This window comes from Neoarius graeffei, chromosome 23 (assembly GCF_027579695.1).
Source record: "Neoarius graeffei isolate fNeoGra1 chromosome 23, fNeoGra1.pri, whole genome shotgun sequence".
NCBI classification, from domain to species: Eukaryota; Metazoa; Chordata; class Actinopteri; order Siluriformes; family Ariidae; genus Neoarius; species Neoarius graeffei.
The window spans coordinates 23745956-23761789 of NC_083591.1; the positions used below are offsets into that span (position 1 = coordinate 23745956).

Below are 15834 nucleotides of genomic sequence, written 5' to 3' on the forward strand. Positions count from 1 at the left end.
GTGTCTGTAGCCTATATATGATATTTACATAATATTGGCTGTTTTTTTCATGGTATATCAGATATATTCCATTCAGCTAGCATGATATTGAACGAGTCTTCAAAAGTTTCAAAATTCCATATTTTATTCAGAATAGAACATAGATGACACATCAAATGTTTAAACTGAGAAAATGTATCATTTAAAGAGAAAAATTAGGTGATTTTAAATTTCATGACAACAACACATCTCAAAAAAGTTGGGACAAGGCCATGTTTCCCACTGTGAGACATCCCCTTTTCTCTTTACAACAGTCTGTAAACGTCTGGGGACTGAGGAGACAAGTTGCTCAAGTTTAGGGATAGGAATGTTAACCCATTCTTGTCTAATGTAGGATTCTAGTTGCTCAACTGTCTTAGGTCTTTTTTGTAGTATCGTCCGTTTTATGATGCGCCAAATGTTTTCTATGGGTGAAAGATCTGGACTGCAGGCTGGCCAGTTCAGCCCTTCTACGCAGCCATGATGCTGTAATTGATGCAGTATGTGGTTTGGCATTGTCATGTTGGAAAATGCAAGGTCTTCCCTGAAATAGACGTCGTCTGGATGGGAGCATATGTTGCTCTAGAACCTGGATATACCTTTCAGCATTGATGGTGTCTTTCCAGATGTGTAAGCTGCCCATGCCACACACACTAATACAACCCCATACCATCAGAGATGCAGGCTTCTGAACTGAGCGCTGATAACAACTTGGGTCGTCCTTCTCCTCTTTAGTCCGAATGACACGGCGTCCCTGATTTCCATAAAGAACTTCAAATTTTGATTCGTCTGACCACAGAACAGTTTTCCACTTTGCCACAGTCCATTTTAAATGAGCCTTGGCCCAGAGAAGACCTCTGCGCTTCTGGATCATGTTTAGATACAGCTTCTTCTTTGAACTATAGAGTTTTAGCTGGCAACGGTGAATTGTGTTCACAGATAATGTTCTCTGGAAATATTCCTGAGCCCATTTTGTGATTTCCAATACAGAAGCATGCCTGTATGTGATGCAGTGCTGTTTAAGGGCCTGAAGATCACAGGCACCCAGTATGGTTTTCCAGCCTTGACCCTTACGCACAGAGATTCTTCCAGATTCTCTGAATCTTTTGATGATATTATGCACTGTAGATGATGTGTTCAAACTCTTTGCAATTTTACACTGTCGAACTCCTTTCTGATATTGCTCCACTATTTGTCGGCGCAGAATTGGGGGATTGGTGATCCTCTTCCCATCTTTACTTCTGAGAGCCGCTGCCACTCCAAGAAGCTCTTTTTATACCCAGTCATGTTAATGACCTATTGCCAATTGACCTAATGAGTTGCAGTTTGGTCCTCCAGCTCTTCCTTTTTTGTACCTTTAACTTTTCCAGCCTCTTATTGCCCCTGTCCCAACTTTTTTGAGATGTGTTGCTGTCATGAAATTTCAAATGAGCCAATATTTGGCATGAAATTTCAAAATGTCTCACTTTCGACATTTGACATGTTGTCTATGTTCTATTGTGAATACAATATCAGTTTTTGAGATTTGTAAATTATTGCATTCCATTTTTATTTACAATTTGTACTTTGTCCCAACTTTTTTGGAATCGGGGTTGTAGAACTTTGACAATATTTCCACTATTGCTCGCTTTTTCAGTGAAGTTTTGGTAGCCTTTCGGGTGTTCAGCACGTCTTTCTCTTTAAATCTTCCGCTTTTAATGAAGCAAGCCTCGTGGCCATGTTTGTGTACAAATTGTTCGTCACTCGCTAGCGTGGAACAGTATTCTAATTTATTTCTTACAAATGCAATATGCAATGATTTGACAACGGATATATTAGAAAATGATTCACATATTCTTCTGAAAAACCCAAGCATTCTATTACCCTTAGAAATTACATTCTCAATATGAGATTTGAATGAGGAAATCCTCTGATAAAATTATACCCAAGTCCTTGATATCTTTAAAGGGGAACTGAAGTCATTTTTAAACTTGCTTTATTTCTTAATTAACATGTTATTCAATTACGTTTTCGGTTTTATTAACCTTATATCGTGACTCGTATTGGCATATTATATTACACTTATCAGCCTTTTCAGTTTTTAGCCATGTTGAATGTAGTTCGTATGGTCCACGGCAGGCGTCGCTTATCCACGCGATCTTCAAGACTTGCATGAGACTTCAAAGGTGAAGTGTCAGCACCACCATTTTGAAAACTGTTTACACAGCGGCCAGATCGCCATATCATTCCAGTTTAGATTAATTTTGAGATTTGCCAGCTTCATCAGTGATGGAGATTATTCCATACGACTTTGAACCAACGTAGATTAGAGAAGAGTCGGAAAGACGACAGGATGAGGACTCGTCCGTTGCGCTGATATTTACGTCATTACTGTCGCACAATTAAAACGTGCCAGATCAGGCGGCTGGTGGGTTTTCAAAATAATAAATACATATTCTACTGAGCGCATTTCCCACATAATCCTCATGAAGGTTTTGGACAGCACTACAAAATGGCGTCCCCACTATATAGTGCCCTATATAGTGAGTAGGGAGCGATTTTAGACACAGGGAAAACTTCCGGCTTGATTACGTCAGCATTCGAAGGAGGGTGCATGCATTTCTTGACAATGTTGGCAGATGTTGGTCACTTTGATTTCCGCTGTACGTTTTACTTCTGTCCTACAATGTCTCGCACAGGTCTCAGCAAATCTCGTTTACGGCCATTGCTTTGACGTATGGACTGATATATTACATAGCATGTTTCAAACACTCATAACTTGCTATAGCAGTGACAATAGCTGTCAGAAATGCATTCCTATATTTTATAAAATGAGAAATAGAATTTTGATGATAAAAAAAATCTGTCTTCAGTTCCCCTTTAACCTTTGCTGGAGCATTTGACTCAATTGTGTAAACAAAATTTATTGACTACTACTTATTGCTGAAGTTACTGTAAGCACATTTGACGTTGAGGTTCAATTCCCAACGTCGACTCCACTCACTAACCCGATTAATGCCGTATTGTAATTCCTCACAGTCAGCTATATTTGAAATGGATTTAAAGATTTTATTGTCGTCAACAAATAGGAGGCATTTTGAGTGACTCAAAACTGAGGGCAAATCAATCACAAATATAATGAAAAATAGTGGCCCTAAGATGGGCCCCTGGGGGACCACTGAAGGCACTAACTGCCATCGTGGCTTACAATTATCAAGAGTCACTCTCTGATGCCATTGCGACAAATGGGTTTGAACCCAAGATAAAATACTGCCACTGATACCATAAAACTTTTAGTTTATGAAGTAAAAGTTTGTGACCGAGTCAAAGGCCTTTGAATAATCAGTATATACTGCATGACCCTGGTTTCTCTCATCAATCTCATCCATTATAAAATTTGTAAATAAGGCTAAATTTGTTTCAACCAATTTCTGGCTTATAAATCCATGTTGCTCATCGCAAAATCGTGGGTCAAAAAACTGATTCGGAGAACTACTTAAACAGTTTTCAAAAACCTTTCCAATTATAGGGAGTATTGATACTAATAATGCATGTTTTGTTTTCATCTCATCTCATTACTGCTTGATATTTGAGATTCAAATAAATTAAGGTTGCTGACATCTTGATCATTTATGTAGCATTTTATAAAGAGTCAGACATTTTTAATGAATTTTAAAAGGGTACAGTTGATTCTAGGCCAAACATGGGCTGAGATCTTGTTTGAATATGCAGAGAGCGCAAAAGGACTTGCAACATAGCATGATATTTTAAACACCCATCCATCCATTATCTGTACTGCTTATCCGTCAGGGTCGCGGGGGAAGCTGGAGCCAACCTCAGCTGACTTTGGGTGAGAGGCGGGATACACCCTGGAGGGGGTCGCCAATCTGTCACAGGGTTAACGCAGAGACGAACAACCGTTTTCGCTCACACCTCTGGGCAATTTAGAGTAGCCAGTTGACCTAATCCACATGTCTTTAGACTGTGGAAGGAAACCCACACAAGCACGGAGAACATGCAAGCTCCACACAGAAGGACCCCAGTGGGCTGCATGGTTCGAACCCAGAACCTTCTTGCTGTGAGGTGACACTGCACTATCGTGCCACCTACTTTAAACATATGTCACACAATGCATGATATTGTGTTCAGACCTCAGACTGTGACCAAAAGTCAATGAACTATAGCAGTTTAAGCACATGATTTTTAGCATCTGTGTCTATTAAAGTGGGGTCTGTAAGCCCCTCTCATGTTTAGTAATTTTCCACTCCCCCCCCATTTTGAGGACACTAAAAGGACTAGCCTTCTGTGGGGACTTCTGGGTGTTTAAACAATTAAAAAACAAGTTTGGCTTTCAGTCTGCCAAATTTCATGTGCCTGGGAATAAGATTTCTAGAGAGATTAAATTCTAAAAATGGCTTCCCAGATAAGATGTTTTTAATTAAAAAAAAAAATTATATTTTTCAGGGGAGTGTGGGGGGGAGTGATGTTAGAATTTAACCAAAGTACTTTACAGACTTTGGGTTTAGGTCACTACATCTGTTCTTTATATAACTGTCAGTGCAGGATGTGCTAAGGATGCGTGTGTCAGCAAGAACAGTCCATTGATAACCAAATAGAGAGGGACATGACCCTGTAGAAGGATAAAGCGGCTAGAGATAATGAGATGAGATGAGATTATTGTAGGGTTGCAGTGCATTACAATGATGGATTAACATTTGAGAGTTCAGTGGCTCAAAAAAAAAAGCACAGATGTAGAAGAAAGTGATGCATTGTTATGAGTCATTCTGTACCATATTCTTAATGAATGAGCAAGTGCATTTTTGGTAAACACCAAGAGAACAGTGCAAGCCTGAATTCTTTACAGCTCTGTTATGCTGCAGGAGACATTTAGTGGTCACGGTTTTGGTCCATTTGTCTCAGATGGAAGCATCAATGTGTTAGACGACGCTTTACATCAAAACACCAACTGAGGTAACATCTTTTAGAAAGCTACAGAGGTGCCAACATTTGCGGTTTACAATAATTTTCACCTAGCACAAAAAAAAAAGTTAATTCACTGAAGGGGAAAAGATGCAGGACTTGAAAGACTTTTGTGTCTACTTTCACTGTGCACCAGCTAGGATTAGTAGTTTTGTTGTTTATAAACATCCATCCGTTATCTGCGCTGCTTATCAGGGTCATGGCGGAACCTGGAGCCAATCCCAGCTGACTTCCAGCAAGAGGTGGGCTACATCCTGGACAGGTTGCCGGTCTATGGCAGGGTGAATAGAGAAAAAAAAAAATTCTCACATATGGGCAATTTAGAGTAGCCAGTTGACTGCAAGGCTTTGGACTGTGGGAGGAAACCTGAGCACCCGGAGGAAACCCACACAGGCATGGGGAGAACATTGCAAACTCTACACAGAAAGGTCACAGTTGGCTGCGAAGTTCAAACTCGGAAACTGCTTGCCATGTGGCAACGGTGCTAACCGCCGCACTACCATGCTGCTATATAAACATGTTGCTCAGTAATAACAGCTTGTGTGTCACCATGTCATTTTTTTCAGACAAGGTGTTCTGATTACTTCATAAGTAATTCGGGCAATATCTGACCAGAATGCAGATCAGAGTCCTTATAGGCAAGTCTTGCCACTCGGCAGCCAGCATCTGGGCAGTTATTTCAGGCTAATAAGTGCAAGTGCCTATCTAAATGAATGTGTAGAGAGCTATAACTGCACTTTTAGTGGCTAGTGGGACATAAAAACTGCATGTATATAATCTCCAGTCAACGGTGATTTAAAAAAAAAAAAGTGCACTTGCATCAGTGCAACAACAAGATGGGCTTAATATGTTTCATGGTTCAGCAGATGATTGGCTTTTTGGGGACAGGCGTGGGTTGTGTGTACACAACCGCCATCTTTGGCGTTACAGACTTTTCCCATGGATTTCTATTCAGGGTTCTTAAAGTGATCAATTTGTATCACATCTCCGAGGTAGTTGTGTTAATTTTGTAACAATTATATAAACTATGCTTGTACACTCAGCTGCCTGTTCATAAATCCAATCATCTGTTTAGTATATATCATTTAAGCCAAAACATATTTCATTTACGTTGTTATGCCCAGGTCAGACGGCAGGCTGCAGCTAGTTTTCAATTCGATTTTGTTATCGCAGGTAGACGCAAGACTGGTCTTGCGTCGACGCACGACGATGCAGATAATAGCAGAGTGTTGCAGATGGCCTTTAGTAGAGGCAGGTTGACATAAGTGGATCATGATCTGTTCGCATTTCAGCTGCGATTCACTTCCAATCGGTGCAAATAGCAGGTTGACGCATGTAGAGGCAGGCAGTCATGCAACGCTTGAGCGACCAATCGCAGGTTGAAAAAAGCACGATAGAGTCCAGAAACGCAGCTCCACCAGGGGAAAGAGCTCTCAGTTCAAAGAACACAGTTCTAAAGTTCAAAGCTCTTCCGTGTCAGCAAAACAACGCACTCGCTATCCCAATAAAAGATATCCACAGAAGAGCGAAATACTCCAAAGTAGCAAAATAATAGAATACAAAACCCAGGGTGGGGGGGAAGGGGTGAAAAACCATATCCTGAGGCAAAGACAATCCCATGCCGAACGAATATCCGAGTGGTATAATATACAGTAGTCGTGGATGAGCTGATGCGAGATGGGTGCTGGCCGCAGCACGGGGAAAGCTCAAGGAAAACCAGGGAATGGGGTGAAAGATTGGATCAGGACCTAGATGTTCCTGGCTGGCTTGTGACAAGATTCAGCTTAAAAACTCTCCATCTTGCAATACGTCTGACCACAACGAAGGATTTGACGCAAAACGCCTGCGTCCACCTGCAGTCAGTTGCCACCCGACCGATCGCAGGTCGCAGCATGCGTCTTTCTGCCGTCTGACCTGGGCATTACCTTGAAGGTGACTCGTCCGTCAACATGCTCTAGGGTTTTTGTATTAATCTGTTTGGGCCCCCCTCGTAGGATTTTGTTGTTAGCAGTGTTTGCACATGTCAGTGATGTTCTGTTTCTCCAGTACAGCTCTAGAGACAGTACTGGACAAACACATCACATTAGACACTGTACACAAGGCACACTGAGGCTGTTCTGGTGGCTCATGGTGGCCCAAATACTACGAAGACATTTTTCCTTCAATTTCTCACCCATCTGTATGCATTTACAACCATCTTAAATGTGCCTGCACTATTAAGCAGAGTGCAGGCCTAATTATCAACATCAAAAGGCTTTATTGAAAAATGATAAAGGCTCACTCTAAAACGATGGAAGGATATACAATGAGAGATGTTCTCCTAGAAGTCTCGTTTATCTCCGCTCTAGAGAGGAAAATTAAACAATGTGTGTCCCCAAAGTTTTTTTATATTATTATTATTATTAATTCATTCATTCATTTTTGCCTCAGAGCTTAGAAATAATGCTGACCGCCTTTTATTCTCCAAGAAAATGTTTCAAAGGCTTTGGAGGACAGCCAGTGGCTCATCTCTATTATTCCAGTTGCCAGTCTCCTTCACCCAATTGTGTCTTTTCAGTGTTATTTATTTACTTTTGTATCCCAGTCACAAGAAAAGGTGGTTAATACACAAAGGAATTTTACATGTACAGTTCCAGAGGCAACTGGTAGAATATTCACAATTAATGACTGTTACTTATGGCAAGGAATGGCCTTAATCATGAATCATTGTTGATTTTTATCTCTTGTCTTTCTGTATTTCCCAGTTCTTATAATGTGGCTGTCACTCAGATGTCAGTGTTGTCTTATTCCTATTGTCTCCATCGATTAACTGCACATGCCATGCAGAAAGAAAGACATGAGTCAAACAGTGCAAGCTGTGTTACACAGTTAACAGCCAAACAAAGGAACGGATGAATAGACAAACAGATCGATAAAGAAAGAAATAACATACAAACCAAACTAACTTAAAGGATTTTTTTTAAACCTTGGCCCCATTTTATCATCTCCTTGGGTATTTGCTAGGGACAAAAATGATCGGAATTGGTCCAGTATTAAGTTAGAATGCTATAACGGACAAAAGGAGAAGGCACGTAGAATTTGTGAAGAATTTCCAAAGTAATGCCTGAAATATTTTACAACACAATGAATGAGTGTTTAACAACATGGAAAGGAGCCCTTTTATAAACATGAGAACAGCCTCCATGTGATAATCGGCTGTAGACACTGAAGGGGGCGCTGCGTCAGAGACCAGAAGAAGAGGAAGGTAAAACAGTGAATGTAGAAAAAAGTCACTTTCTACAGTTTCTTTAGATATTCAGGTAAACAGTTACAGGCGTATCTCTGTAGCGATCTCTTCCATGTTGTCAGGCTCTTATCTTACATTATGAGCCTGTCTATGGCGAAGACGAGCGGTTTACTTTAATACGGATGTTTTCCCCATAGAATTACATTGTATAGCTGTTTTGCAGTTGCTGGTTATAATGTTCTAACTCTGTGTCGGACCAGCTGTCTTTAAATGACGCAGAAAGCTGATCTAGAAAGAATACAGGATAAAATTAGAAGAAATTGACGTAAATAAAACAAGTGGTTTAATATAATATTCAATATTTATATACATGTACGTTCAGAAATGGAGGTCAGGGCTGGAGGTCAGAAATGGTGGCATATGACATTTTGCTTTTGCCTGAAGAGCTGAAACCCTTGCTGTGTAGCTGCCACTTGTCTCCCCCTAGCGGTACTGCATAGTGACTACACATATGGCTACATCTGCTTCATTCATGTGTTTAGTTCCTATAGTTTCCCACAGAAAAGAAGAGTTCTGTGTGTGTGTGTGTGTGTGTGTGTGTGTACCATCATTTTCACTCTTGTCTTCAGGAAGTAAGAAGTGTTATATGCTTACATGGATCTCTTAAATGTGTATTTTGGTATGAAATAAAGAAGGGCTTGAAATTTTATGCAAAGCACATGGTTCTTACTAGAAGTAGTGGGTTTCAATAGTGTGTGTTTGTTTGGTTTTTTTTTCATGGATTAGCTGTAAAGATGTGTAAAAGCAGTATAAAAGCCTTAGTGCTGCTTTAGTGCGATGTGATATTTGCCTAATTGTGTGTGTGTGTGTGTTCGTTCTCAAAGGCCCGACAGTGTTAGAGGTTTTTAACACCTTGCTCAAGCACCTCCGTATGAGCGTTGATTTCGAGCTGGGTGATGGTTCTCGCAGAAACTCTGCAACGAGTCTGTCTTCTGCTCGTGGCAAAGAGAGCGAGGAGCGCATCGTCCAGAATGCAATCATTCAGACTATTGGTGAGTTGACCTTGAACACCTCAAATTTGACTCCTATATATAATTATTATTAATAGCTCAAACTACTGAACTAAAGATCAGAAGATTAAGACGAATTCATATGCAGTACATTGTTAGCTTTTTCATTCATATTTCATGTGACCTTCTAATGAGCAAATATGTATCATATTTTAGCACCTGCATATGTTTTCTGAATTTTTTTTTTTTGGTGCATGTATGCTTTGTGATTGTGTGTACACAGGGTTCTTTGGAGGCAATCTACCAGATTATCAACGTGCTGAAGTTATGATGTTCATTATGGGGAAAGTTCCAGTGTATGGGACACCTTGTCATTCTCTGGACACTGTCAAAATTGGGTGAGAAATCCTGTGTCTGTACATCAGTTTTTTGTGTGCATTCTTGTGGAGATATGTGTGTATACTTGAGGTCTTGCTTGTTTTCGTTTGTGTTTATGCAACCCCAATTCCGAAAAATTTGGAACGCCATTTAAACTGTAAATAAAAACAGAATGCAATAATTTGCAAATCATGGAAACCCTATATTTCCTTGAAAATAGTACAAAGACAACATATCAAATGTTGAAAGTGAGACATTTTGTTTTGTTTTATTTATTTATTTATTTATTTATTTTAAAATATATGCTCATTTTGAATTTGATGTCAGCAACACGTTTCAGAAAAGTTGGGGTGAGGCAACAAAAGACTGAAAAAGTTGTTTAATGCAAAAAAACAAACTAATTTGGTTAATTTGCAACACTTGAGTAACATGATTGGGTATAATAAAAGCATCCCGGAGAGGCAGAGTCTCTCAGAAGTAAAGATGGGGAGGGGTTCACCGCTTTGTGAAGGACTGCTTGGGCAAACAGTGCAACAGTTTAAGAATAACGTTCCTCAATGTAAAATTGCAAAGAATTTGGGAATCACATAATCTATGGTATATAATATCATTAAAAGATTCAGAGAATCTGGAGAAATCTCTGTATGCAAGAGACAAGGCTGAAAACTGACACTGGATGCCTGTGAGCTTCAGGCCCCCAGGTGACACTGCATTAAAAGCAGACATGTGTCTGTAGTGGAAATCACTGTCTGGGCTCAGGAACACTTCAGAAAACCATCATCTGTGAAAATGGCTCATTACTGCATCCACAAATGCAAGTTAAAACCAGATATAAACAATATCCAGAAACACCGCCACCTTCTCTGGGCCTGAGCTCTTTTACGATGGACTGAGATGAAGTGCAAAATTGTTCCAAGGTCTGACAAATCAAAAGTAGAAATTTGAGAAATCGTGGACACTACGTCCTCCAGGCTAAAGAGGAGAGGGACCATCCAGCTTTTGCAGTGCATAGTTCAAAAGCCAGCATTTGTGGTGGCATGAGGGTGCATTAGTGCACATGGCATGGGTAGCTTTTACATCTGGGAAGGCATCATTATTGCTGAATGATATATAATATGTATGTTTCGGTGCAATCTGCTGCCATCTAGACAATCTTTTTCAAGGAAGGCCTTTGTTCTTTCAACAAAGACCATGCCAAACTGCTTTCTGCACATATTAAAACTGCATTGCTCAGTAGTAAAAGAGTCGGGTGCTAAACTAGCCTGCCTGCAGTCCAGACCTATCTCCCATTTAAAACATTTGGCACGTTATGCAGTGCAAAATACAACGAAAGAAACCCTGAACTGTTGAGCAACTGAAATTGAATATCAGGCAAGAATGGGACAACATTTCTCTTTCAAAACTACAGCAATTGGTCGTCTCAGTTCCCAAACGTTGAGTTTAAAAGTAGAGGCGATGCAACATAGTGGTAAACATGCCCCATCCCAACTTTTCTGAAATGTATTGCCGATATCGAATTCAAAATGAGCATATATTTAAAAAAAAAAAAAAACAATAAAATTTCTCAGTTTCAACCACGGGCGATTGCTCTAAGACAACAAGGGAGGCTCAGCCTCCTCTAAAAATGACGAACATCATGTAGGATGAATTGCGCTAGGCTTATGTTATACCGACCTTATAACATTGCTATTTCAGATCCAGAATCATAGAAATATATGTGCTCAACCCACTACAGTGCGAAATCATTCCCTTATAACTTTAATGTGTGCGTGAGTTTTTCCCCCTCATGACAGCGCGATGCAGCCCAGCCTCAGTGGACTTCAATGGCATTTGGGAGCTATGCGCTTTCAATCTCAAAATGCAAGACGGTTATTGGACAAATACTGCGAAAATGCCCGCCCACGGAGTCTCATGGACTCCCAGCCTCAGTGGACTTCAACGGCATTTGGGAGCTATGTGCTTTTCAATCTCAAAATGCAAGACGGTTATTGGACAAATACTGCGAAAATGCCTGCCTATGGACTCCCAGCCTCACATGGGAGGGTCATGACAGTTTCCGCGAGGAGACTGGTGATTGGTGAAAGCGGCCGGATATTTTCTTTGATTGACAGCTCGTTTCAACTATAGACAGGCAGCGGTGAATTTCAGTTCAGTCCCATGCGGATTCGCAAGTGCTGTGGTGTATTGTAAGAGATCAGCTTGCATTTCGATTTCATTCATTACATACGGTTTCTACCAGCTTTTTTAGTTTGTATATATTTTCATTGTAAATAAAGTGTAAATATAGTATTGTCAAGTTTGCTATCTTAGTTCCAGAAATTTTGTTTATTTGAGTGACTGAATTTGAACTTGAGGGGGCTAGTCAGCTAGCAAGAAAGCTGTGCACGGATGCCAAGCATTGCTGATTTTAATTTTGGTGAAGCCATTTGCCAGTCTTCCTTTCGAGGAAAAAATAAAAATTAAAGAGCAGGGTAGACCAACGCCTCAAATTGACTTGGTGAAAAAGGTAGGGAATAATACTCGTTCCTTTCAGCTCTCCTGGTACAAGAAAGTGAATTGGCTAACAGCAAGTGACCCACATCAACAACAGTAAATAGGCTACTTTAGTAATATGTCACGGATGGACCAAAAATATAGAATCTATTTAAAATGTTTATGCTGAGTATATTATATTGGAATATATATTTTTCTGGATATGAATTAAACACAGCTACAATTTGGAAAACATTTTTAAACAAAAACACAGCCGAGAACATTTCACACTACAGACCTGGATTAAAAGTGAAGGGTTATCAAAATTGTCAATAAAACATTTCTTAGTCAAAATAAGTAAAATATAGGGAAAGTGTCATTGAATGCTGAGGTTCCTGACAAAGAGCTGCTTTCAATAACGATCACTTTTTAAACAACATGCCACAATTTTAAAATATAAAATGTTAAAATAGGCGGCACGGTGGTGTAGTGGTTAGCGCTATCGCCTCACAGCAAGAAGGTCCGGGTTCGAGCCCCGTGGCCGGCGAGGGCCTTTCTGTGTGGAGTTTGCATGTTCTCCCCGTGTCCGCGTGGGTTTCCTCCGGGTGCTCCGGTTTCCCCCACAGTCCAAAGACATGCAGGTTAGGTTAACTGGTGACTCTAAATTGACCGTAGGTGTGAATGTGAGTGTGAATGGTTGTCTGTGTCAGCCCTGTGATGACCTGGCGACTTGTCCAGGGTGTACCCCGCCTTTCGCCCGTAGTCAGCTGGGATAGGCTCCAGCTTGCCTGCGACCCTGTAGAACAGGATAAAGCGGCTAGAGATGAGATGAGATGTTAAAATATCCCCCCCCAACACCACCATCATGTATATTGGACAGTAGGCTAATGGGCCAAAAGAACCTGTTATTTCACAGTTTGTGACGCTCCCAACAATCAGCCAGATCAGAGGCAAGAGTATGGGCAAAATTAATGTTTTTTCTTTTAAAATCTGGAAATATTGTAACCGACCAGCCTCCCCTGTTTGAAAGACTACCAGCTGCCACTGGTTTCAACATTTGATATGTTGCCTTTGTACTATTTTCAATGAAATATAGGGCTTCCATGATTTGCAGATTATCACATTCTGTTTTTATTTCCAGTTTGCACAGCATCCCAACTTGTTTGGAATTGGGGTTGTAGGTTTTTGTGGCACATTACACTCTTTCCACTGAAATCGTAATGAAATCTGGTGCTAGTCGAGCTCCAAAATGAAACATTTGGGATTCACTTTTGTGTGCGCTGCAGTGCAAATTCTAGCATTTATTTCTTTTCTCTTCTCTGTGTATCATCCTCTGTCCCTCTCAGGCCCCAGGGTACTAAGAGGATTCAAACCATGCTCCTCAGTTCTCTCATAATGGTGAGTTGCTTTTCTGGTATCCACTTGTACTATACAATTGTATACAATTGTATTATTAACAATTAACGCTGAGGTATTCACTGCGCATCAGGTCTGACTGTGTGTAGTGGTCATGGTGCTGTTTTGTAGCTGTGGCACATTGTCTCGGAAAGCCATTTTTCTGTGTATCTGAGTTGGGAGGGTGAACAGGACTAGCAGATGAGACACAGGTGTGGACTGTTGGCATTGCCTCTCTCACATTACAGCCACCCGGTGTGTGTGTGTGTGTGTGTGTGTGAGAGAGAGAGAGGGAGAGATCGAGGGAGCAAGCACACAGCTGCAGCTGGGTCATATATAATGAACAGCAAAAAGCTGTCAGTCAACCAATTAGGGCTATAGAATGGCTGGTTGTGTGCCTGAGACAGAAAGTGAGAAGGAAAGAAAACAAGCCTGTGCATTCGTGTGACTTGTCCTAGAACTTATTTTCCAGTACTTCCAGTTCTACTTTTGTGCCCATTTGCCAGGACTTTACCACTCAAGCTCTGATTTCGCCTTCTGTTACCATGGGCACAATACATGTTAATTGTTCTCTGGCCAAAAGGCCTTATTTGCATATTTCCCCATAATGATTAGTGCGGAGTAATTTTGTTTTCATTTCTGTATTGATAGCATAACCATAGATAATCATCTGTCATTTGTGCATTACTGAATGACTGAGTCATACCGAACATGATGAAAATTTGAGAGAATAAGGTGATTTTGCAGAAATGTAAATAAAACTTATAATGACTCTTCATGGGGGAAAAAAATAGCGATGTCATGTTTTTTGTATGTCTGTCTAGGTGACATCTGGTTTTAAGTGTAAAACAATGAGTGCAGGTTTACCGGCTGCATTTCTGGAGCCACTCTGCTCCATCTCTCTGATGGAAGACAGCGAGCTGCGGCAACTAGTCCTTGAGATCCTACACAACATCATTGATCGTCACGACAACAGAGCTAAACTCCGTGGCATCCGGTGTGTTTCTCAGTTCATTCACTCAGTTGTATGTGTATGTGTGTGTGGGGGGGGGTTGCGTACAGAGCTGTTTTTTTTTTTTTTTGAGAATGTATAGTAGGTGTGTTAGTTATTGTTTCTTCTCTTTTCAGAATAATTCCTAATGTTGCAGCTCTGAAAATAAAGCGAGAGAAGATCTCCAAACAGGATGTCATTTTCATGAAAAAGGTGAGCCGCCGCCACTACACACACACATAGATTTTATATATATATATATATATATATATATATATATATATATATATATATATATAAAATCTATCTCAGGGCTTGAAATTCGTGGTGGTGGCCTGGTTGCCCGAGGCAACTTAATTTGGCAGGTAATTCCTGTCACTAGGCAGCCCGGCTGGCTAGTTGAAAATAAAAAAATATATATGAAGCGAAGAGCTCTAGGGCTGTGCAATATATCGAATATACTCGATATATCTCCGAAAATTCTGTGAGAGATACATAAAATTATTATATCGTAACTATCGAGTAATTTATGGTCATCTACTGACTTGCGTTTGTTTCATGTTTGTTGTGTTTGTTTAAAACATTTTCTGGTGGTTTTCTCCCTGTCCCTCAGGCAGTAACATGAGAGGCTGCCTAAGGGTGTAAAAAAAAAAAAAAAAATAACGTCACACACTCGCCAACCAATCCCGGGCGACATCTAGGTGCTGAAAGGAACTTGTGGGAAGATTTCCTAGTTTCGGTTTACAGCGCTGACTCAGTTCGTGCAATCGCTGGTGTTGCATAGGCTACCATGTAAGTTCTGTCAATTTCAGCGGCAAATTAAAAATGGAAGCGGACGAATTGGTTCCTAAAAGAACTAGTAAGGGGTCAGTCGTCTGGCATTTTTTTGGATATCGCGAGGAGGACGTGGAACAGCAAATGCCAATTTGTAAAGTGTGCAAAAAAAAAAAACCCTGTCATCATGAAAGGCAGCAGCACTACAAAGCATGTTGGACATATTTTGGGTGCTATAGTCATGATAGTAAGTATATTTGTTTTCAGTACTCATACACCAAGTTGCCAAGTTTTCCAATATATTATTATTTGTTGATATTATATTATGGTGCTCTGTGTTGTTCATTTATGTATTTAACAACAGTATCAAAATACTCGGGTCTTAAAATAAATGCACATTACTCATGAACAATGGTAACTACTCTTTTGCATTATTTTTGACAGAAGTAAAGTTCATACATGAACAGATTTTGGCTAGTTGATTTTCTGTTTGGCTAGTTACTTTGGATGGTCACTAGTGTGGCTGGCTGGTGAAAAAATATATGAATTTTGAGCCCTGTGTATGTGATTGATATATATATATATATATATATATATATATATATATATAT

At 40.2% G+C, this 15834-nt stretch overlaps 1 protein-coding gene across 3 annotated transcripts in view; it reads left to right on the forward strand.

Moving 5' to 3' along the window:
• efr3a (EFR3 homolog A (S. cerevisiae)) overlaps positions 1-15834 on the forward strand; it is a 182667-nt gene that overhangs the window by 120945 nt on the left and 45888 nt on the right. For all 3 annotated transcript variants that reach the window (XM_060905946.1, XM_060905947.1, XM_060905945.1), the window contains 5 exons: positions 9088-9255; positions 9497-9611; positions 13410-13461; positions 14283-14455; positions 14587-14662. In XM_060905946.1, coding sequence (XP_060761929.1) covers positions 9088-9255; positions 9497-9611; positions 13410-13461; positions 14283-14455; positions 14587-14662 — 584 coding nt within the window. The remainder of the gene's footprint in view (positions 1-9087; positions 9256-9496; positions 9612-13409; positions 13462-14282; positions 14456-14586; positions 14663-15834) is intronic.